The sequence below is a fragment of the Megalopta genalis genome, chromosome 1, assembly GCF_051020955.1.
Source record: "Megalopta genalis isolate 19385.01 chromosome 1, iyMegGena1_principal, whole genome shotgun sequence".
Taxonomy (NCBI): domain Eukaryota; kingdom Metazoa; phylum Arthropoda; class Insecta; order Hymenoptera; family Halictidae; genus Megalopta; species Megalopta genalis.
The window spans coordinates 1,465,181-1,490,063 of record NC_135013.1 but is presented as its reverse complement, the minus strand read 5'-3'; the positions used below and the strand labels follow the sequence as shown (position 1 = coordinate 1,490,063).

Here is a 24,883-nt window from a genome sequence, read left to right as displayed (position 1 = left end):
ACAACACGAAGGTCCACTAGTCGTTTAAAACAATACATCGAAGACCAACGTGCTCAACTAGAAGCATTGAAAAAAATCAAAGGATCAAATGTACGAATGCTCGATTTTTCCAAAATATAGTTATCAAATTCATCGAACAAAAAGTAATTTACTGGATTCATAAATAATCAACTAACTAGTAAAATATTCAACGAATTCTTCGTGCAAAAGTAGCAAATTGTTTTCATTAGTTCAGAGAAAATCTATTTCTTTCCCGAATGATTTTAGTAAGTCGAGTGTAAAACAATTATTAAGATATTTATTATTATTATTATTATTATTATTATTATTATTATTATTATTACTATTATTATTATTAAGTAATTTATATTTATAGATTTTTCGTCGTGAACAAAAGTCCGAACTCACCATATTGATTTTTAGCACTGCAGGTGTATTCGCCTTCGTCTCCCGGACCAATCTGATTAATCTGCAGGGTGACCGTTCCAGTTTTATCGTCGTAAGACATCCGAATTTTCCATGACTCTAATAACGGGGCACCCTTGTGCGTCCAGGAAACGGTGGGCTTCGGGTTGCCCCTGACACGACCCTCGAAGATCGCGTTGCCGCCCTGCGCGAATCTGGCGTTCTTGAAGATTTGCTCGAAGACCGGTGGCGACGGGTCGCCGGGTCTGCCGGTAAATCTGCGCGAAAAAAAAACAAATCGTCGATTCGATGCTTCGATCCTTCACCGAAAACACGCGATTCTATTTCGCGAAATAAATAATCTCGTTCTCAGTTTGAATATTTAATTCTTCGGCGAAAATGAAGAATCGATTTTTCAATTCACTCGGAAATATAATAATTAGCGAAAAAGATCGACGAATAGAATTTTATTCGACGTTGCTATAAATATCCAATCGAATGAGAATTTGTTTGGATGATAATTTGTTCGAATAAGATTTCTATTCAGATAGAAATTTGCTCGGAAATATAATAATTAGCGAAAAGGATCGACGAATAGAATTTTATTCGACGTTGTTATAAATATCCAATCGAATTAGAATTTGTTTGGATGATAATACTGTCCGACACGATTTTTGAGTTCCTATAGACACTATGAAATTCTTGTAGAGCTTCACTCCCTGAACAAGAATCCGAAAATCGAATTGCTCCATCACCCTCTCAGTTTTTTAAATAAACGAACTTTTGTAAAAACCCAAAATTTTCGACAAAAATGAGGTATTGCAATGAAAGTACAAACGTTAGAAAGTTTTAATTAGTGTTAAAAGATAGAGGAGAATTTCCAGAATATAGTGGCATGCAATTTATTAATTGTTTTTGGTCCTAAATAGCAATAAATTAATGTCAAAGTTTTAAAAAGTGTCGACGTGAGCAGTTTCTGCGCAATATTTTTGTATTTTTACGAAAAGTTTTTTGTTCAGCACGAAAACTCTACCCAGAATCAGATTCTGTAGACATTTCTGAAGAAGAAACGGCGCGGTAAAAGTATTGGAACGATATACGATTTCGAGTAGATCGAGAAAATGTTCAACGGCAACATGTACATGACGTTTTGCCGCCATGAGCTTCGCTGCTCGCTTCTCTCTGTTCGACAGGGCCGAAGCTACGCGTAATCAACACCAATGGAGGGATCCAATGGGGCACCCTCTTTTCGTAAATAATATTTGAATTTTTTTTAGTACTTCAATGTTCTGTTTTTTTTTTACATATTTCTGTAGATAATAATCACCAAACTGTGATATATTTCACAAAAAAGATCACACCAGAGTATTTGGAGTTGGTAACGAAAGTATTCTAACACTAGTATAATTTTGACTTCTATGCCATATAATTAAATAAATATTTAAATATATATTTAACAATATGTTTCAAGAAGTTTAACGTTTTGAAAATGATTATTTATTCATGATCGTATTATCGTTATAATTTAAATGATAATTGTATACATGATATACTTGTAATTCGAACAAATTCAGTATAAAATGAATATTTTTTGTTCATTATTTTTCTTTTACTATTTCTCCATTTTTAATTTATGATTCACAGTTTGGTGATTATTATCCATAAAAATATGTAAAGGAAGACAGCATATTGAAGTACTAAAAAAAAGGCACGCCCCACACGCTAAGTGGGTGCCCCATTGGATCCCTCCATCGGTGTTGATTACCTATAGCTTCGGCCCTGTCGGACAGAGAGAAGCGAGCAGCGAAGCACATGGCGGCAAAACATCGTGTACATGTTGCCGACGAACATTTTCTCGACCTACTCGAAACGTACATCGTTCTGACACTTCTATCGGGCCGTTTCTTCTTTAGAAATGCCTACAGAATTCGATCCTGGGGAGAGTTTTCGTGCTGAACAAAAAACTTTTCGTAAAAATACAAAAATATTGCGCAGAAACTGCTCACGTCGACACTTTTTAAAACTTTGACATTAATTTATAGTTATTTAAGACCAAACAATTAATAAGTTGAATGCCACTATATTCAGGAAACTCTCCTCTATCTTTTAACACCAATTAGAACTTTCTAACGTTTGTACTTTCCATGCAATACCTCGTTTTTGTCGAAAATTTTGGGTTTTTACAAAACTTCGTTTATTTAAAAAACTGAAGGTGATGGAGCAATTCGGTTTTCGGATTCTTGTTCAGGGAGTGAAGCTCTACAAGAATTTCATAGTGGCTATAGGAACTCAGAAAAAAAGTTTGATTTTGTCGGACAGTGTAATTTGTCCGAATAAGATTTCTATTTCGATAGAAATTCGCTCGAACAAGGGTACGAGAATAGAGGATAAAAAGTTTTCGTGGAAATGCTGCATAATCATCGAGGTACTTACGTTGGTACCGTGGGCGTCGACTGCATCACAATCTCCCCTTGAACTGCAACGAATAAGAAAACGAAACGTTACGCCGGCACGCAATGAGAAACAGACGGATCGTGTGCGTCCGTTATAAAACTTCCGGAAAACGCGGAAATGTCATTCGGAGTACGGAAGATGAGAGAGGTGGGTGAAGATGCTACGGAAGACTTCGATGCGGGGGCGAAAACGGTGCGACTATATGTATATGTATAGAATTAGGTGTTGCTGTTGCTACGATATGATAATCTATAGTAATCTGCGTACAGAATTAAGTATAATTAAGTATACATACATATGTATATTCAGAATTCGACTGAATGAACAGTTTGATTTAATAATTCGATTTAACAATTAATAATTCGTTTCAACAGTTAATAATTTGATTCAATAATTAATCATTCGATTTAATAATTAATAATTCGATTCAACAGTTAATAATTCGATTCAATAATTAATCGTTTCATTCAACAATTAATAATTAAATTCAACAATCAACAATTCTATTCGAAAAAACATTACGTATCGTCAACACTTGACTAAAAATAAATCTAACCCAATCAACGAAACTGAATTTACCATAGCGAACAACATCGTATCTTGAATGCATTCTAAACATCCCAAAAAAATTCAGTTAATTCGAATATATTCCGATAAAAACGAATTGTTAAAACTAGTCGAACATTAGCGTCACACCGAAATGTTAAATTATTTAACAAAAGATTGATCGCGCTGCTATTCTCTCGCAAGGAATTTTCCAGCTAATAAATTGGACACCCTTCCGATCCGAGTTTCCGTAAAACGATCAATTGAAATCGGGATCTACGCGACAAGACATATCGGCAGAGTCCAGTTACAACGGCGATTTCTATATCCGCTTTCCTTTTTCTGGATTGCCGAGGCGATTTCGTTCTCGTTCCGTGCGCTCATCCGAGAGAAAAATGCACGGCCGAGCTTTCGCCCGATTCTTTTCGAGCCGCGTTATTTTTATTTCCGGGCGCGCGCCTCTCCGCCTGCATTTCCTCCCATTCCTCTGAACTGGGCTAGAACGAATCGAGGAAACGGACCGTTGATGCCGTTCTTTACGCTGTCGCCGTCACGCGCCGCGACGTTCACGCATTTTTCCGCGGACTTATCCGCGCCGGGACGCAGTTAATTCAATTATGTGCCCGGTCTCGGGACTTCCTATTCTGGATATCACGCTCGGCAGGCGGACCGCGAGCCATTCGAAATCATTTCCGAATGGGAATGGAACGCGTTCGGTTCGAAATACGCCGTTTTATTCGTCGATTATTCGTTCTCCGACCGCGGAGATTTTTTTATCGGCCGCGACAGACGTAGATTTATCATCAATTCTTATTCATAGGTATTTAAACATATTTTATTTAGGTCGAAATCGACTTTCTAATTTTGTAACACAATTTATTTGTCGGAAGCAGAGTTTCACATTATTCGAATAACATTTTATTCGCAAAAAGGTTCAAATACATTTTTAGAGTAATATTTTATTAGTATAGAATTTGATTTGAACAATATTTCGAATAATCCATCGAATTGATTTTTATTTAAATAATCTTTCGAAGAATTTATTCAAAGGATTATTCGAATAAAATTCAATTAGATGGATTATTAGAATAAAGTACAATACGAAGAATTTATTTGGTGGATTATTCGAATAAAATTCAATTCGAAGAATTTATTCGATGGATTATTCGAATAAAATTCAATTCGAAGAATTTCTCCGACATATCCGAATAAAATTCAATTTGAATAATTTCCCCGACATATTATCCGAATAAAATTCAATTCGAATAATTTCCCCGACATATTATCCGAATAAAATTCAATTCGAATAATTTCCCCGACATATTATCCGAATAAAATTCAATTCAAACAATTTACCCAACACATCATCCAAATAAAATTCAATTCGAATAATTTCCCCGACACATTATCCAAATAAAATTCAATTCCAATAATCTCCCCGACATATTATCCGAATAAAATTCAATTCGAATAATTTCCCTGACATATCATCCGACTAAAATTCAATTCAAATAATTTCCCCGACACATTATCCGACTAGAATTCAATTCGAATAATTTCCCCGACATATTATCCGAATGAAAAATTGCTGGAAAAAATTTGTCCGACAAATTTATCGATAACAAATCGAATGGACACCGGAGAAGCAGAAGGGGAAGCAAAAGAATAGCGTAGAATACGAGGCGCGTCGATGACACGGAGAGGCGGGGACGCAAGGGTGCTGGTCCACAACCTTGCGAGGCGGAAGGTCAGCCGTGGCTAGAGACGATAACGCATCGCGTCGTCGGCTACCTGGCGCAATAAAAAGAATGAAATATAGCGTCGGAGCGGAAAAGCGAGCGAGAGCGAGAGCGTCGCGATCGCGGCGTGGCGGCGCGACGGGGGCGGCCGATGTCAGGGAGAAGGATGTAATGTGGTCGGATAACCACGGGATCCTATTTTTGCATCCAGATGGGGATCGCGTTACCGTGGGCCATTTTAGGAGCAACTATCTTTGCGCGGCGCCCAGCGCCGCGACGCGTCGCGTCGCCGCCCCTCACCCCGCCGCGCGTCGCCTCGCGTCGCGTCCACGCCGGCCGGACTACATGCAGCTCTCGACCAATCGCTGCGCCGGAGACGTTACGCAAACCTAGTCACTGACCAAAATAAAATAGCTCCTAACGCTGCGCGCTGCTTCCCTTCGCCCCGGCGCGGCGACCGCCGATCGCGACCGGCTCTCTTTCTCGCTTTCTGGGTAGCCACCGCCATCGATATTTAGCGGTTGTTTATTGCTAAATACGGTGCTGGTCGAAATAACGATGTACGATGTTCGTCGTTAGAGGTCAATCGCTCGTGTCGATTCGTTCTCTTTCCAAAAAAAATACTGAACTGGCAAATTTTGCCGGCCGGATTCGAATTCGGCGAAGCAAAATCTCAAGGGAAACGATCGTGGTAATGTGTCGTGCCGTACGAAAGATGTCACTGTAACCGGTGCTGGATAAATCATAATTTTGTAGGATTATTACGAGAGTTTAATCTAAAGTTTCAAGATTAGGAAATGTTCGTGATACATCCGTGATTTGTAATCTTAATTCGATTACATCGTATTTCGTAATCTTGACGCGATTACCACGTAACTCGTCGTCTCCGTTCGATTACAACGTAATCCGTGATCTTAATTCGGTTACGTTGTAATTCGTGGTATTAATTATAATTAAAACGTGATTCACAATTGGGGTGATTCGATCGCTTCGTAATTCGTGATTGGTGTCGATTCGATTGCGCCGTAATTCGTAATCGGTCTAATTGAATTGCTCGGTATTTTGTAATTTATGTAATTGATTTAGTTAATAGTTTGTAATTGACGTAATCGATTTACATAGTACTTTGTAATCAATGTAATTGAATTGCTTAGTACTTTGTAATCAATGTAATTGAATTGCTTAGTATTTTGTAATCAATGTAATTGAATTACTTAATATCTTGTAATTAATTTAATTGAATCGCTTAATACTTTGCAATCAATATAATTGAATTATTTGGTATTTTGTAATCAATGTATTTGAATCACTCATTACTCGATAATTGAACTCCAATCGCAATTACGAATTGCATTCTAATTCAAATAATCTCATGGTTATCCCGAATTACGAATAACAATGCGACAACGTTGTAACATAATTGAATTACTTTGTAATTACAATCCGTGAGCAATTCGTTTATAAATCCGCTGAACTCTGACAGAAATGAACTGTAATAGCGACAACGACGACGACGACGACAGCAAAGCGTAGAAAGATCGAAATACATGCTATCATTGAAGTCGCTCTGCTGTGCCTGTTTCCGACTTGCCAGCTCGAACTCGATCGGGCATTGTTATTGTTTACAGGTCGACATGGCAGGTCGCTTCTGTCGCAATCAGCTGCCTCGGCACGGAAGAAGTCGGCGCGCGCGCGCGCGCCGGTTAAACGGCCGCTCTCGCTCGCGGACCGTTTAATCGAGCCGATCGCGATCGGTCCGCACCAACGACGGAAGAAATAAGTAGGCCGAAACCAGTGCCAAAGGTGGGCGGCTCGGCTAAAATGCGGCGTTGCGCGCGTTTTAATCGGCTCCCTCCCGGCTAAGGTTCTCGCGAAAACTAGCTCGACCGCGCGCGGGACACGTTTCTCCCGGCCTGGACGTTTCAGAGCCGAACGCGAACGGGTTAAGAAGGCGTCAACGGGATTTGGCCGCGCGTTACTTAGGCCCTAAGTCCCAGTAGGTCCTAAATCTCTCCGAAGATGTTGCCGAGTTCGATTGTTTGTTCGTTTGAAGTAATTCAATTACGTTGATTACGAAGTCCTGAGCATTTCGATTACATTGATTACAAAGTACTAAGTAATTCAACTACATTGATTATAAAATACTAAGCAATTAAATTACATTGATTACAAAATACTAAGAAATTCAATTACATTGATTAGAAAGTACAAAATGATTAAATTAGTTTAGATTACAAGATATTAAATGATTCGATTACGTTAATTACAATTAACAATTAATTACAATTACTGAGTGATTCAGTTACGTTAATTACAAAGCACTAAATAATCCAATAACATTAATTATAAAGTATACAAAATAATTCAATTATATTAATGACGAAGTACTAAATAATTCGATTATGTTAATGACGAAGTACTAAGTAATTAGATTACGTTAATTACGAAGTGCTATGTAATTCAATTACATTAATTACAAAATACTAAATAATTCAATTACATTGATTACAAAGTACTAAGCAATTTAATTGCATTGATTGTAATGTACTAAGTGATTCAATTACATTGATTGCAAAGTACTATGTAAATCAATTACGTCAATTACAAACTATTAAGTAATTCAGTTACATAAATTACAAAATACCGAACAATTCAATTAGACCGATTACGAATTACGGCGCAATCGAATCGACACCAATCGCGAATTACGAAGCGATCGAATCACCCCAATTGCGAATCACGTTTCAATTATAATTAATACCAGGAATTACAACGTAACCGAATTAAGGTCACGGATTACGTTGTAATCGAACAAAGACGACGAGTTACGAGGTAATTGCATCAAGATTACGAAATACGATGTGATCGAATTAAGATTACAAATCACGGATGTATCATGAACATTTCCTAACCTTGAAACTTTATATTGAACTCTCGTTACGATCTTACAAAATTATGCCCCTCGGTTAAAGCTTCCTTGTAAATTCTTCGAAAATTCGCCGCCGACGCCGAGGAATTTCTCAAGAAATTGTTCGAGAGAACTGCGATAACTTTTATGTTATAATTTTATGATATTATTATAATAAATATAATAATATAATATTATTAATATATATTAATGTTTATAATTTTCGTTCATGCTGCGTTCGAAATTATTATTTAAGAGAAAATCCTCGAAAATTGCTGGAAATTCTCTCGGCCGCAGTCATTGCAAAGCTTGCGAACGAGCTTTCGGTGATTAAAGCGTTAAGAAATCGAATTGTGTCTAGAGGATCGCGATCGGTAAAGCTTTATTTACCGTAACAGTAGGTTGCAGATGGTTTTGCGAAGGTTTATTTGACGTGCGTCCGACTGCGGACGGCTAACCGTATTATTTAGCCAGCTTGATCGGCGACACGTTATTTACTAGAGTTTATTTCGCCGATGGTCTTTGTAGCTCGAACTAGACACTGCCGGGGCCTTTGTGCTAAGTCCAAATCGTGTCTGAGTAAATACATAGTGAGAAACGTAAGCGTCAAGGTACGAAGAAACGAAAAGTGCCGTTTCTCTTTGAAGAATTATAACCGGTTCGGAACAACGTGACAACGGCACAGAATTGTACGAATATGTCCTTAGAATTTTTCTAGTTGATTTTTATACTTGATTTCTGTACTTCATCTTTTTACTGGATTTGTGTACTTGATTTTTGGACTTGACGTTTCTATACTTGATTTTTGTACTGGATTTTTGTATTGGATTTTTGTACTTGATTTTTATACTTGACTTTTCTACTGGAATCTTCTATTTGATTTTTATACTTGACTTTTGTACTGGAATCTTCTACTCGATTTTTATACTTGACGTTTGTACTGGAATCTTCTACTTGATTTTTATACTGGAATCTTCTACTTGATTTTTATACTTGGCTTTTGTACTGGAATCTTCCATTTGATTTTTCTACTTGACTTTTATACTGAAATTTTCTACTTCATTTTTATACTTGACTTTTGTACTGGATTTTTCTACTTCATTTTTATACTTGACTTTTGTACTGGATATTTGTACTTGATTTTTCTACTTGACCTTTTTTACTGGATTTTTCTACTTAACTTTTTTACTGGAATCTTCTACTTGATTTTTATACTTGACTTTTTTTACTAGATTTTTCTACATGATCTTTATACTTGACTTTTATACTTGACTTTTGTACTTGATTTTTGCACTGCATTTTTGTACTCGGTATTTATACTTGACTTTTATACTGGATTCTTCTATTTGATTTCTGCCCTTGATTATTGTACTTGATTTGTATACTTGACTTTTATACTTGATTTCTGTACTTGATTTTTTTCCTTGATTTCTGTACTTGATTTTTGTAAGTGTACTTCACAAAATCCACGATCCAATCACAACCATCTGCAACTTATCGTCAAAACTATATAATTTCTGTGAAAATATCAAGGTGTCCCTTTAAAAATTGTCAACGTGGCATCAATTAATCATTAATACAATCTGTTGGACAACATTGGATAACGTCGTTCGTAACATTAATTCGATATTCATTGGCAAACGAGTGGCCAAGAAAAATAGTATATTTCACGAGTTCCCGATTGCTATTTACGTACGAACGTCTATTTCCAGATTCCGTTCGTCGCTTTTCAAAGTATACCTGACTCACGATCGGGTGCGATCGACCGGTTCGTTCACTGATAGATCGAACGTACTCGTGGGTTTCGGGCACTCGACGATAACAGAAAAGTATTCGCGAAGTGGCATGAATCTTCCTTTCGGTTATAGAACGGCCGCGGATGTGAGCTAACAGGCTGTTACCTTCAAGGTTCGTTCTATTTATAAGCTTTTCGGCGGTGATTAAGCACGGTAATAGCTACGTAACGTTAGAACGACAATGGACAGTCTCAATGGCCAAATGGAAACGTGCATCTCGCATTAATTACGCGAATGGACTCTGATTGCGACTGTCGCATTATGTGTTAAATAATAAATTAATTATATCAGCCATAATAAAGAGACGTAGAATAGATAATCGTTGTGTGACTCGCGTTCTATTCATGATAAATTAATTTAATATTGAATCTAAACGAGAAAGACAAATCTTGGTGAAAATATTAACACTAAATATGGTTTTATTAATTCACATTTTTTTACTTGATTTTTATAATTGACTTTTGTACTCGATTTTTGTACTGGATTTTTGTACTTGACTATTGTACTTGATTTTTGTACTTGATTTTTCTAATGGATTTTTGTACTTGACTTCTATTTTGAATTTTTGTACTTGACTATTATATGTACTTGATTTTTGTAGTGGAATTTTGTACTGGATTTTTGTATTTGACTATTATATGTACTTGATTTTTGTAATAGAATTTCATACTGGCTTTTTGTACTTGACTATTGTACTTCACTTTTGTACTTGATTTTTGTACTTGACTTTTGTAATAGAATTTCGTACTGGATTTTGTGTACTTGACTTTTGTACTCGATCTTTGCACTTGATCTTTTTGTACTTCATTGTACTTCAAAATCCAGCGGTTCTTTGTATTCATAAATCAGTGAAATTAAAAGGCTATTTCATACGAAACGATCGAATTTCTTAATGCAAGTGTACACTGTGATACAAATCGTGGGAAATCTGAATAAATTCCGAGCAATTCGTTTTTGCAACAAGCATTGTCAACGAGCACAAACATTGGCCGCTTTTAATGCTCGGTTGGTTCAGCGTTCGAACAACGCGCGCATCCGTTAATCGTCGATTAAAAGATGTGCGCCATTCCAGTTTTTACGTTGTTTCCTGCTTTCGCCAATTTGTTAACGCATTCTTGGCCCCGTGCAATTAATGATCGGGGGCGACGCCGTCGCGCGGCCCGGCAATATTTTTTCGTTCCGCGTAACACAAGACCGTCGTCGGTTTTGCTTTATTAATAATGATGATTTAGCAGCGTGCCGCGTCGTCGCGTGGAATAGCTGACACGCTGGGCCGCGGGCAGCGTGCGGATGCCGCGTCGCTTTGTTAGCTGTTTATTCGAACCTACGCAAGAATTTGTATTCCGAATTTAGTCTCGGCCGATGCTCCGATTTTCACCGCCATTCAGGGCACACGTTGGAGTTGCTATTTTTTAGATGAACCAACGGCCGACTGTGTTTGTCATTGCATTTATGATACTTAGTATTTTATAATTATATTATATATATTATTATATATATTATATTATTATTACTTAATAATATAATATAATAATATAATAAATATAAAATATATAATATTATATTATATTATATATTATTTTAATTATATATATTAATTATATTTACAATTATTATGCATTTATGATAAAAAATGGATCGGTTCGAAAAAATTCAGCAGAAATTTCGTTCATATTTTTGCAACAATTAAAAATCTACTATCAATGCTTCTGCAGTTGATTCGCTTTAAAATTGAAGAAACGACAACGAAAATTGTTAATTAAGAAATTCTCAGCGCGCGTGCAATTCTGCACAACATAATTCGGTTGAATCGTGTTCGTTAATTATATAAAAAAAATTAGCGTAGTCGAGAAGAGTTCATTGATGACACCGACACAATGCTCGCGGTATCAGTAATTAAAAGTGCAAATATTTAAGCATTTCTAGAGATCTTGCGAGATAGTCTCGCCGCGGCGTGATTAAAAAGTCACCGCCAGCAACTGCCGCGCGTCGCGTATTCTGCTGTTCATATGAATCGAATTAAAATTACGACTCACAATGTAATTCAATTAAAATTACGACTTACGATGTAATCGAATTAAAGTTACAAGTTACAATTTAATCAAATTAAACGTTACAAATTATGGTGTAATCGAACTGAAGGATAATGAATTAATAGATAAAAAACTAACTGCGGAATTTTATGGAAAATAAAAACTATGTTCATCGACTGCAACAAGACATGAGTTAGATAGAAATATTTTTCTTCCTTCACTAATTCCAGCGGGTTGAAAATTCTTGCATAAATGCCGTCATATTTTTTAAATATTTTCATTCTCTTCAATCTCGCCTATCTATTTTTAACGAGTACTCTTTAAAAAAAACATGCAAGAGACAAGAAACGAGTATACGATAGAAACGCGTGAATATGTATCTGACTTATTTAAAGTTCCGAGCAGTGGGTTGAAGAACTGTATCTAATTTACATTGGTATTCGAATCGCATTCTATTTCAATTACAATGCACTTGAGTCGCATTCTATTTCAATTACAGTGCACTTGAATCGCATTCTATTTCAATTACAATGCACTTGAATCCCATTCTATTTCAATTACGGTACACTTAAATCGCATTCTATTTCAATTACAGTGCATTTGAATCACATTCTATTTCAATTACAGTGCATTTGAATCACATTCTATTTCAATTACAGTGCACTTGAATCGCGTCGCGCTTCGATCACACCGGTGATTAAAATACTCAACAATCGAATTAACTCGAAAGTTTGAATCGCGTAATTGATTTTACAACGTGCTCGAATTGATGTGCAATCGAATTCCAACGCGGTTGAATTATTACGTAATCGGGACACGATATAACCGAATACCGAAATTGAATTGCAACGGAATTGAATTCGCGCAACACCGAGAAACGTTTTTTTTTCCAAAGAGGGAAAAACGGAAGCCGGCTGCCTCCGTAATTCCAGTAAATTCTCCCGAATTGACGCTCGATTCTCCCGATTGTGCATAAGTATGGACAATTTGGGAAGAGGAGACACGATTGTTCGAGCCTTGTCTCGCTTCTTATAGTTACCGATTGTCAACTACTATAAAAACGAGCCATAAGGTTCGATCAATTGTATCTACTCTTCTCAAATTGTCCATTTTTGTGCGCGATCTGAGCGTCAATTAGGGAAATTTCGTGTCAATTACGGAAATTTCGCGTTATTTATAGAAATTTCGCGTCAATTACGGAATATTCGCGTCAATTATGGAATGTCGTTTCAATTACGGAAATTTGGTGTCAATTACGGAAATTTCGCGTCAATTAGGGAATTCGCCGCGAAGCAATCGCACTCGCGAAGCTTTTGTAATTCTTCGCGTACGTGGAGCAGAGATTTCGAGCGACTTCCACTCGTTCATCAAGTATGAGTACGTGTCCGGTATTTTTGGTCAGTTCTCTCTCTCTCTCTCTCTCTCTCTCTCTCTCTCTCTCTCTTTCTCTCACTCTCGCTCGTTCGCTCTCTCGGCGGAGCAACATCGCGCGACCGAAATTTATCGACCTTCCGATAAAATTTAGACGCTACAAGAATTACCGACACACTCACGCGCGCGCGCGCGCGCGCACACACACACACACACACGCTTTGTCCCGTGTGAAACAAACGAACCGGCTTCTCGCTCCCGCACGGCGGAATCTGCCAAAACCGTTGTCGAAAGCGAATTGACGGCCCATTCCCGGTTGCGTAACCGCCATATTTGCTTCCCGCGGATTCCGTGCGATTTCTTGAACTCGTTACACTTCGCGCCGGCGACGCGGTCCTATTACATTCGAATGTTCTCACGTGTGCGAAAGTCGCCGAGCGGACGAACGAAAATGTCGTTGAACATTTCGATCACATTTTGTCATATTATCGTTGGCAGCTCGCGGAGTTTACGCGGCTCATAGCCGGATAAAAATTGTCCGGGTGTGTCGTAAAAATCGTAATTCTGGCAAAAAAGTCCTTTCCACTTGCAGTCAATTTTTTAAAATACGCCGTACATATGATAACAAAAAAGATATTGTTAAATTTTTAACAATATTGTTATCGTTAAATAACATGGGTTTATTAATCGCGGTTTTGTATTTGGTGCGATCATTTCTATGAAAAATGTGCGGAAAGATCTCTGCAACTCGTAAATGAGTTTACTGTAACTTAAGCCGGTCGTTTTAATACGGAGATCGGAAGATCGTTTACAAAGATTATTTTATGCATTCGTTCGCGAGCGAATTTCACGATCTAATAATAAGCGCCCGGATGAACGGCGTTAATGATCGATCACCAAAAAATTTAGCGAGATCTACTTGAATGTCGGTCGAATCTATTTTAACGTCAGCCAGGAAGTCGCATGTTGCATGTTCGTGAATGCAGATGAATGAGAATAGAATTTGTACATTCTTTGCTGTATTTTGTTACAATTATAACTATAATTTTGTTGTAATTAAAATAATTAATTATATATGTCATTAATATATTTAATGTAAATATATATTTATAAGTATATATAATGAATATATACAATAAATATTATATGCTATATACTATTATATTATAAATATATATATAATATAATAATATATTTTCTAAAAATTATTTATTATTTATTAAGTTAATAATTGAATAATTTAAATTAATTTATTAATAATTATTTATTATTAATTGAAATTAATAATATAATTAATCATTATATACAGGGTGAGTCACCGAACCTTCGAGCTTCGAATAATGTAGAAATTACGAGTCTTCTGGAAAATGATTAAATACAGAAGAATACGGTTCGCATACTTGCATAAGGTGAATCGCATAATTCAAAAGTTGTTCGAGCTGTGCAGTGTATTCGTAATATTTGATTTAAACATTTCAACCACTTTGTTCGTACGTAGAATTGATTTATACGAATAAGATGTTTATTGCTGCATGCGAGATTTATTATACACGAAAGCTTTCTCGTTTCGTTCAGCTTATTCCGTTCGCATCGAGAATTTGGTTTACGTAATCGTATAATTGCAAAGTTGCAAATAAAACGGCTGTACCTAACAGCATTTTAAAAACCTGCTCGTGATATTTATGGATTAATTTTAGATTGATTTTAGATTAATTTTAGATTGATTTTAGATTAATTATAGATTAATTTTAGATTGATTTTAGATTAATTTTTGATTGAGTTTTGATTAATTTTAGTTTGATTTTAGATTGATTTTAAATTAATTTTAGATTGATTTTAGATTAATTTGATTTTAGATTGATTTTAGATTGATTTTAGATTGATTTTAGATTAATTTTTGATTAATTTTACATTGATTTTAAATTGATTTTAGTATAATTTTCAGATCTCGTTTTCCTTTTGTTATGTCAAGGTTATGTCAAGATTCTATGACTCGTACGTTTTATTCGGCTGAAAATGCTCGACGGACACCGCCTGTACGTATATGCCACATTATTTATGTTACGTCTAACCGTATACATCGAGAAACAGCATCGATTTCAGTTGGCAGGTGGCATGAAATCTGCCGGTGTTTTTATTAGACGACGAAAACGCAGTTGGCAAAAGTGGTGTCTCGGAGCCGTTTAAAACATTGTGGAACGTCCTCGTTTCGGGTCCAGAGCCATAACCGCGACCAAGATCGCGTGGAAAATCGTACTCTATAGTCGTTCCCCACGGCTGTTCCTTTCGTTCGATCGGAAAATGCGCAGGCATTTAATTTAACCGTTACAGCACTCTCCGACGGTTTTCACGACGAAACGAGACGGCACCGCATTTTTTTAATCAATTTATCTCTTTTCGTGCAGAGAAACGCGATCGAAGGGCACTCTTCATGGTCGCAATAGAATATTGTTATTTATTGCTAATTTCTATGGATTCTGTCTTTACTCTCGTCGGATTTTGTGTATTCTAAATTAACATTAATTTGATAAATATTTGTGGGATCTTGAATAAATAACGTAAGAGAATACGGATAAATAATGTAAGAGAATACGGATAAATAATGTAAGAGAATATGGATAAATAACGTAAGAGAATGCGAATAAATAACGTAAGAGAATAATGCAACGAATAATGCAAGAGAATACGAATAAGCGCGAAATCGCATGGTCGCAATAGAATATTGTTATTTATTGCTAATTTCTATGGATTCTGTTTTCACTCTCGTCGGATTTTTCGTATTCTCAATTAACATTAATTTGATAATTATTTGTAGGATCATGAATAAATAATGTAAGAGAATACGGACAAATAATATAAGAAAATTCGAATAAATAACGTAAGAGAATGCGAATAAATAATGCAAGAGAATAATGCAACGAATAAGCGCGAAATCGCGACGTCAGCGAAAGCCAAGGGTCGTCGAAGTGGGCGAATCCGAGGAAAATGTTTCTGCCGGTGTGATTAAACGAACTAGAATATTCCGACACAGACAGACCAATTTATTTCGGCCAAATGATTCACGGGGATCAACGCGTACTTTAAGTTTCCCGCGCGGACGCATTTTTTCTCGGTTACGCGTCGGAATCGGGGTAGTACAGTGACTGCAAAAAATAATCGAGCAACCCCTAAAACCGTAGAATCTTCTTAAAACTGGGCCAGACAAATTGAGTTTATTTTTTTTCAAATTTTAAAGAGACACTGTACAATTCATCATGCAATTAATAATATAAAAATTGTTTTAATTTTGTTAATATTATTATTATTATTATTTTTAATTTTACTATAAAGAAACTTTGAAAAAATTTTCGAGCAATTCGATGAAAAATATTCGTTCCAAGTTCTGGCGAATAAGCTAAAAAAGAAGAAAATTACAGTTTCGTGTTCTCTTTCGTCGTTCCAAGTATAATAACAAAATTAAAAAAAAAAAGGTATTTTAAAAAAGTATTTTACTTGTCGTTCGATAAACCGGTCTCTTTAACATTTAAGAAAAAAATAGTTCAGAGTCGTTCGAGAAAGCGTGCGAACAGTTTTGTCGCCAGGGGCGGCGCGAAACCGCGTTCGTTTTTCCCCCCGTTTTTTTTCGGGGCCGGTTTCGCGTTTTGGCGAGCTTCTGATTTTTTGCACAGGATCGCGCAACGAGTTCGAGCAGCATAAACACGGCATAACAACCGTACGGTATTTTCATCCGCGTTTCCCTCCCCATTGGAACGCCTCCAACTTCATATTCGCCGGAATTCGCGTAAACTGCCATTTCACTGCGAGCCGGTAACATCAATTTACCACACCGAGAATAACGATCCTCGTCTTCCAACGCTTTCACGCTGTTTAACGCGATGCTTCGGCTAACGGATGGACCGGCCGGCCGTAGCTTTTCTTTTAGCCAAGCAAGCTGCCGGAGTCCACCCCTGCGACGTTCTCGCCCGAGCGGCTGTCTCTCGCCGGAAAGTGGTTTCCATGTTTAGGTTCCACGCTTCACGAGTTTCAAACGGAGTAAATTGGATTGTGTTATTTCAACGATCTTCGCGTGTCATCTGGTATGCGCCGCGACAGCCGACGCAAATTAGAAAATTATGTTTCACCCCGCTATATATATATACGCCATGTAATTAAGCCGTAATTGTAATTATATCGTTGCGTGTAAATGGAAATTTAGAAATTAGAAAATTATGTTTCATCCTACTATATATATTAGAATTATACCATAATTGTAATTATGTCATTTCATATAAATGGAAATTTAGAAACTAAAAAATTATGTCTCACCCTACTGTATATATAATAATTATACCATAATTGTAATCATGTCATTCCATAGAAATTTTTAAAAATTTCTAATTTTGTAATACAATAAATTATGGAAATTTAGAAATTAGAAAATTATGTTTCACTTTACTATACACATATATATGCAATAATACAATTACAATTATGGTACAATTATATGGTATATAATTATGGTATATATATACCATATAATTGTACCATAATTGTAATTGTATCGTATTGTACATATCGTATTGTATTGTACATAATAAATTGTATATGGTATATAATTATGGTATATATATATAAATTTCTATTTATGTGGAATGATACAATTACAATTATTACATATAATTGTACCATAATCGTAATTGTATCATTCCACATAAATGGAAATTTAGAAATCAGAAAATTATGTCTCACCCTACTATATATATTATAATTATACCATAATTGAATTATGTCATTTCATAGAAATTTTTCAAAATTTCTGATTTTGTAATACGATGAATTAAAAAGTGCTAAATTAAAACTCTTCTAATCCTAATTAAATTACAATGAGAGATTTAGAATTCCTCAAAAAGGTAAGAACAATGGAAGACGATTAAAATTTCGATCCAAAAAATATATGTAGTTACACAATTATTTTGTTTTCTTGCGCACCTAATTATTTTTCCACGAAAAACAGATGTTCCTCGATTTTACGAATATCATAGAAATTTAAAAAATTTATTTAAGTATTCAGTACTCTTTAATTTATTGTATTAGAAAATTTATAGAAAATTATATCATTATTATACCATATAATTATACCATAATTTTAATTATATCATTCAGTACAAATTTTTAAAAACTTGCAATCTTGTAATACAATAAATTAAAAGGTACTAAATAAAGTTCTTCTAATGATAATTAAATTAGAATAAGATTTGGAGTACCAATTCCTCAAAAACGAATATATAATATTATTTATAATATAATTATATATAATAACAATTATTTATAATATATATATATATAAATTATATTATTATTAATTATCAATTGATTTCCGTTGGAAATAAGAATCGACGCTATAATTCTTCGATAATAAAGGATTTCAAGCATCGACTGCCTTAACGATTCTGTCTGTGAAAAATATTGGAATGTAATTGGAAAATATTGAAACGGCGAATGCTTGAAAGTTTCAGGCGACGACGATCATAGAGCTCCGTTCATTCGGCGTCCCAAAAATGTCAAGATCAGCAACATATCACGCCGACGATCCGTCACCGCGATTTATTCGATGGTAGAACGTTATGCGAACAGCTGTTCTCCTCTCCAACGGTTATATGTAGTTCCAGAGAACTTTCGCGAGTTCCTAGCAAATTCTAGTCGTCCCAAAAATTTCACTTCGCCTACGACTACCTTTCCACGCCTCTGTACGACACGCACGGCCGAATGTAAACAGTTATCGACGATACTTTCGCTGATCGATCAACGTTGCTTTCGGCTCGACGGACGTCGATCTAACGATTTCCAATATCGCATGGTTGCGTTGAAAATCGCGACGCTTTTCAAAGTCAAACTATCCGTATTTATGGAACGGTTCTATATTTACGACATCCTAGACAGAGCCTCGACGTTGAGAAGGGTGCTCGGGAATACGTAACAAATTTCGAAAACAAGTCGCGTTGCCCGCTGCTCGAGAAACGTTATTCAATCCCGCAGACATCGCGGCACGCGATAAATACTGTCATTGGAAACAGCGTACAGTATGTTCTAAAATTATTGTGCAAGCGAGAAACGAGAGGTTCCTGAGGTCATTTCGAGTAACTTTTTCCTTAGCGAAAATGTTCTACGAGACCTCGTTCACGAGTTATTAACGAAAAACGGCGACCAATGAGAGGCGAGATCAGCTGGCGCGAGGCGGCCGCACTCGCCCTCCAATTGGTCACCGCCTTTCGTTAATAACTCGTGAAGGAAGCCGCGGATTGCATTTTCGCTAAGGAAAAAGTTACTTCAAATCGCCTCGATAATCTCTCATTTCTTGCTGAAACAATTATTTTGGGACACTCTGTAGAGGAATTGTCGCTTGCGAGAGAGATGCAAGCAAATGAAATTGATACAGTAAATTCTCCCTAATCGACGCTCAGCTTGGAAACAAAAATGGACGATTTGGGAAGAGGAGATGCGATTAATTGAGCCTTGCGACTTGTTTTTACAATTGTTAACAATCGGTAACTATAATAACCTTGATATAAATAGCCCCGCGGCTGTCGAATAATCATATCTTCTTTTCCCAAATTGTCCATTTTTGTTTCCAAGCTGAGCGTCGATTAATTTACTGTATTATGCAATAATATAACAACTAACATAACCTGGTCGAAATCTTATTGAAAATGTCTGGAACGTTGTTCTTAGACACATTTATGGGGAAAATGGTCATTTTTGTGACAATGATTGCATTCGAGGACAAAAATAGGGATTCTATTGGTTATTAAAATCGTAATCGTAGAATTGCTCGGATATTATTATAATGTACGTAATATTATTATAGTGCTGATCGTGTAGCGACTAAAATTGACATTTTTACTGTACTTTTTGCATTTTTTGTAGCAAATTTGTAACTGGACCGTGAACGGCGACAACTTTTAGGTTATCGTATTTCCAAATTATGGCAGTAATTTAAAGTGGAAACACATTTTCATCAAGCTCGAGTTCTCTGCGATCGATTCCAACAATTTTTAGGTTATAGTATCTCCAAATCATTACAATAATTTAGAGGGAAAACGCAATTTCATCGATCTCAAGTTCTCTGCGATCGACTCCGGCAATTTTTAGGTTATAGTATTTCCAAGTTATTGCAATAATTCAAAGAGGAAACACATTTTCATCCGTCTCAAATTCTCCACAATCGACTCCGTCGATTTTCAGGTTACAGTATTTCCAATTTATTGCAATAATTGAAAGTGGAAACAGATTTTCATTGAACCAAATTACTCTGTGATCAATTCCAACAATTTCTAGGTTACAGCATTTCCAAATTATTGTAATAATATAAAGAGGAAACACATGTTCATCCGTCTCAATTCTCCACGATCGATTCCGACGATTTTTAGGTTACAGTATTTTCAATTTATTGCAATAATTTACAGTGGAAACACATTTTCATTGAAACAAATTACTCTGCGATCAATTCCAACAATTTCAAGGTTACAGCATTTCCAAATTATTGCAATAATATAAAAAGAAAACACATGTTCATCCATCTCAAGTTCCCTATAATCTTCTCCGTCGATTTTTAGGTTACACGGTGCTACCAACCCGCTACAAATATTTCAAATAAAAGACATTTTCATCAACCTTAACATCCCCCGTATCATCCCGTACAGTTTTCACGTCTCACGAGGATCCGCGGTCTACATACAAGCGACATCATAGCACCGCCATACTGTTCCCGCTAGTTCACGCTCTCCCGCAAAAGCAAAGAAACGAAAAACAAAAACCCTAGACACTGCCAAAGATCGATCGTGATTCGCGAGTATCGAAGTCCACGGGCACGGATCAGCCACGCAAGACGCGTAATACCAAAAACCGGACTTGGGGTGTCTTGTCGCAGCAGACCGTAGAGCGGTTCTGTCAGCGGCGCGGCGATGCGAGGGCCGCCGATACTTTTGCTAATTAACCGGCGGTCGTCTCAGCTCGTTACTTCTCGGGCCACGGCGCGGCGTGCGGCGGGCGGCGGGCGGCTGAGAGAGGGGCCCCGTGGAAAGTGTGTCTGGCCAGATTTAGAAGCCGCATTTTTTCCCCTCGGATCGAGTGCAGCCGGGGACGCAATCCGCGGGCCAATGACAGATATCCCATGTCGGCCGAGAGCATGAACAGGGAGAGAAAAAGAAAGAAAAAGAGAGAACGAGAGAGGATGCAGCCAGGCGCGGAGGAGGTGGCGCAGGCGTTTTCGGCCGCGATTTTGACAGCTGCGCGCGGCGGTGGGCGCCTCGGATTTTCCTCGAGCAAGGGAACGGGGCGACGGGGGCGACGGGCCACCCTCTTCGGGGAGGGCGACCCTTACGAGAGAGAGCGTTTACGGCGCGTGCAGGAATTTTCGAAACGCTGGCGTCGAACAGCGTGGTGAAGAACTATCTTTAGAGCTCGCGCAGGGGCGGTGCTCCCGCTCGAAAATAGAATATTCGTCAAGGGGATATTCTCCGCCGAGAAATCCGGAGGGATTTTCTGCCGGTTATTTTCTGCCTTCGAGTCCTCTCGCTCCTCGGCGAGATCGGTGCAATGCCACGAAACGCCGAGGAATTATTCTCTAACCGAACGAAATAATTTTTTCTAAACTATCTTTCAGAATAAAATTTTTACAAAGAGCTCCGTGCTCCGGGACGATTTTAGATTGCGTTGCGAACGGTTCACAAGAGAACTCGCAGAGGGCACTGCGAGAACTCTGCCGGAGAAACAGTCGGTGCTCCGACTGACGATCTCCGTCCGAATTTCGAGTTTCGAAAGAGAGATAGAAATATCGATTATGGGATCTGTCGACGAGCCTGACTGACCTCTCTGCTGACTGGTGATCTGCTGTCGGGTGGTGAACTGTCGTTCGGTTCTCTGTTGAATGTACTGCTGCTGTTGCTGCTGCTGGCTCGTCACCGTTTGCTGCTGTTGCTGCAGCTGTTGCTGTTGTTGCTGCGGCTGTTGCTGCGGCTGAGACGTTTGTCGCTTCATTTTGGATCAGTGGAGAAATCCAAGTCGTGTGTGTGTGTATATGTGCGTGTGCGTGTGCGTCTGCTGGCTCGATTTGAATTCTTCGTCGTCGACGTTCTACCGGGGAACTTCTTCTCCCTTCGGTCGCGATTCTCTTTCCCCTCTCGCTTCTCGCTTCTCACCGAGGATCGCCTCGGCGCGTTGAAAACTTCCCGCTGCGGTGCACTCACTGGGCGGCACTCACCAACATCAAAAAAACTGTCGAGCTATAAATCGATAGACAATCGATGCCGTGTCGCGTCACTCGCGGATCTCTAACCCGGTTCGACGAGAGGACGAAGCGAAAAAAAAAGAAAGAGACTAACCGAAAGATCGAACAACTGATAATCCGGTTATATTTTTCTCTATTCGTCGCCTTTTCTATTAATTCTGCTGCTGCTGCTTCTTCTTCTACTTCTTCGTCGTCGTATTATTTTTTTTATCTCAAGCTTTCGTCTATGCTCTCTGTGTTTATAGGCCGCGGCTCACTCTCCAGTCGGCAGAAGTCAAGTCATCATCAAAAGTCTTGTCCCCGAGACTCTTTAAACCAAGACGTCGGTCGAATGCGAATTGCCGGCCGATGCCGCCTCGGAAAACGAACACGGCCTTCCACGAGGACGTGCCGCCGCCGCCGCACACGGTGGGGGATTTCGGCCGAGGGTGGGGGGCGCGCACGACGTACCCGACGTACCGACGCCGACGCCGACGCCGACGCCGACGATCGCGACGATCGCGGTCGGCGATGCTGGCTGCGGGTGGGGGACAGCCGCGGAACATCCCGATTTTTCACGCCCTTAAATACGACGCGCGGCAATTTCTCGCTAATTCGCGCTCGGATTGCGCGCTAAAAAATGGATGATTGTGTATTAGTCGAGACTTCCGGCTGGTTTTTATGGTTGTTGACGAAATCGGTAAATATAAAATCCTCCTCTTTCCTATATAATCTCTCTCTCTCTCTCTCTCTATATATATATATAATATAATATAATCTATAGATATAGATATAGATATATACATATATGTATAATATACTATTACATTTAGATATATATAATTATATAGAATATTGCGTAAATATTGCACCGAAAAAATTGCATATCGAATAATACGAACATTCGTAGGGTTGCGATATTTTTTATTATTTTCAAGCAGGCGGATAAATCGAACTCCATTTTTAAAGAATGATCTTTACCAGGAATTTCCAGGAAGAATTGGAGAAATTCGGTGAGATTATATAATTGTTCAGTTCAGGTAGGCTGGCATTCGATATTAAATATTAACGGATGCCTCGTAAATTAAATTGAAAGTTTGCTTTATCGATTATAAATTATTTGATGATTATTCGATGATTTATGATTATTCGATTTAACGATTATTCGGAAAATCATTTTTATTCTTGTTCTTTTGCTCTGTTATGAACGCCTGCGATGGAATGGAGCGATTGCGTGATAAGTAATTCGAACACGATTCACATTTGTCAAGGTCATTGGTTTTGTAAACCGAGAATACGAGGCTCGGTTTCCCTCCCGTCGAAACGGACGACTACATTTTCACTTTTCCGCCCCCGCGACAGAGAGAGAGAGAGAGAGAGAGAGAGAGAGACTAGTTCCAATACTTTGGCTTACATAAAAAAAATTGTAAAAAGTAACGAATATATTTGGGCCCGTTAAATTTATCCTACTATAGAAAGTTATTATAAAAATTTGGATTAAATAACGTTGCAAAAATGTGGCTGACAAATTTCTACGGAACAACGGAAACACGTCGAAAATACGTTGCGATGAAAGACAGTCACGTCCGAAACATTCCGCGGCTAGTTTCGGCAACAGATTATGTTGCGTCTTATGTTGTTAATGTTTCAACGAGCAGAAATAACCCTCGGCATGTGTCCGATGATTCATGCCTGAATCCGATTAACCTTCGCGGTAGAAGAAAGGTCTAAATTGTTAATAAATTCATACCGCGCGTGATTGATCGTTCGCAATTAGAAATACCGCATAAATAGTTCAATGCACCCTTTTTCTTTGCTTCTTACGGGCTCTAGATTTCTTGTCGAAACGCTAACTATTTCCCAAGGAGAAATTATTTTTCTATAAATGTAATAATGAAAAATAAAAATAATAATAAAATAATAAGTTATAATAAATAATAATAATAAAGAATAACAATAAAGAATACAGAATATTAAAAACTAATAATAAAGAATAATAATAAAGAATGAAGAATAATAAAGAAGAAGAATAAAGAAGAATAATAAAGAATAAAGAATAATAAAGAATAAATAATAATACAGAATAATATTAAAGAATAAATAATAATAAATAATAATCCCTTGAAATCTGCCGTAACGATTTCGTTCTCCCAATGTAAATCAATAAATAATTATCGACGCAAGATCGCTATTTATAGAACAAGCGAGAAGAACACGTCGTCTCTGCTTCTCGGAAATTCATTCACCGAAATTACAACCAAACCGCGGAACAGAAAAACGAAACGAAACGAAACGTCCGCCCACGCGTAAAATGTATGTATCTCCGCCCGATACACATTCTCTCTCGTTGTACAATGTGTCCTGTTTCCAGCCGAACTGCTCTATTA

The 24,883-nt window shown here is 37.5% G+C and overlaps 1 protein-coding gene across 14 annotated transcripts in view; it reads right to left on the bottom strand.

Annotated features, from left to right (window-relative positions):
- Positions 1 to 24,883, bottom strand: part of sls (sallimus) — a 188,024-nt gene that overhangs the window by 146,272 nt on the left and 16,869 nt on the right. For 13 of the 14 annotated variants that reach the window (XM_076528787.1, XM_076528778.1, XM_076528791.1 and 10 more), the window contains exons 3-4: positions 2,839 to 2,881; positions 409 to 683 (exon numbers count right to left, since the gene is read on the bottom strand). In XM_076528787.1, coding sequence (XP_076384902.1) covers positions 409 to 683; positions 2,839 to 2,881 — 318 coding nt within the window. Of the gene's footprint in view, positions 1 to 408; positions 684 to 2,838; positions 2,882 to 22,098; positions 22,891 to 24,883 lie in introns of those variants that run through there. The other variant, XM_076528756.1, reaches the window with a different exon arrangement.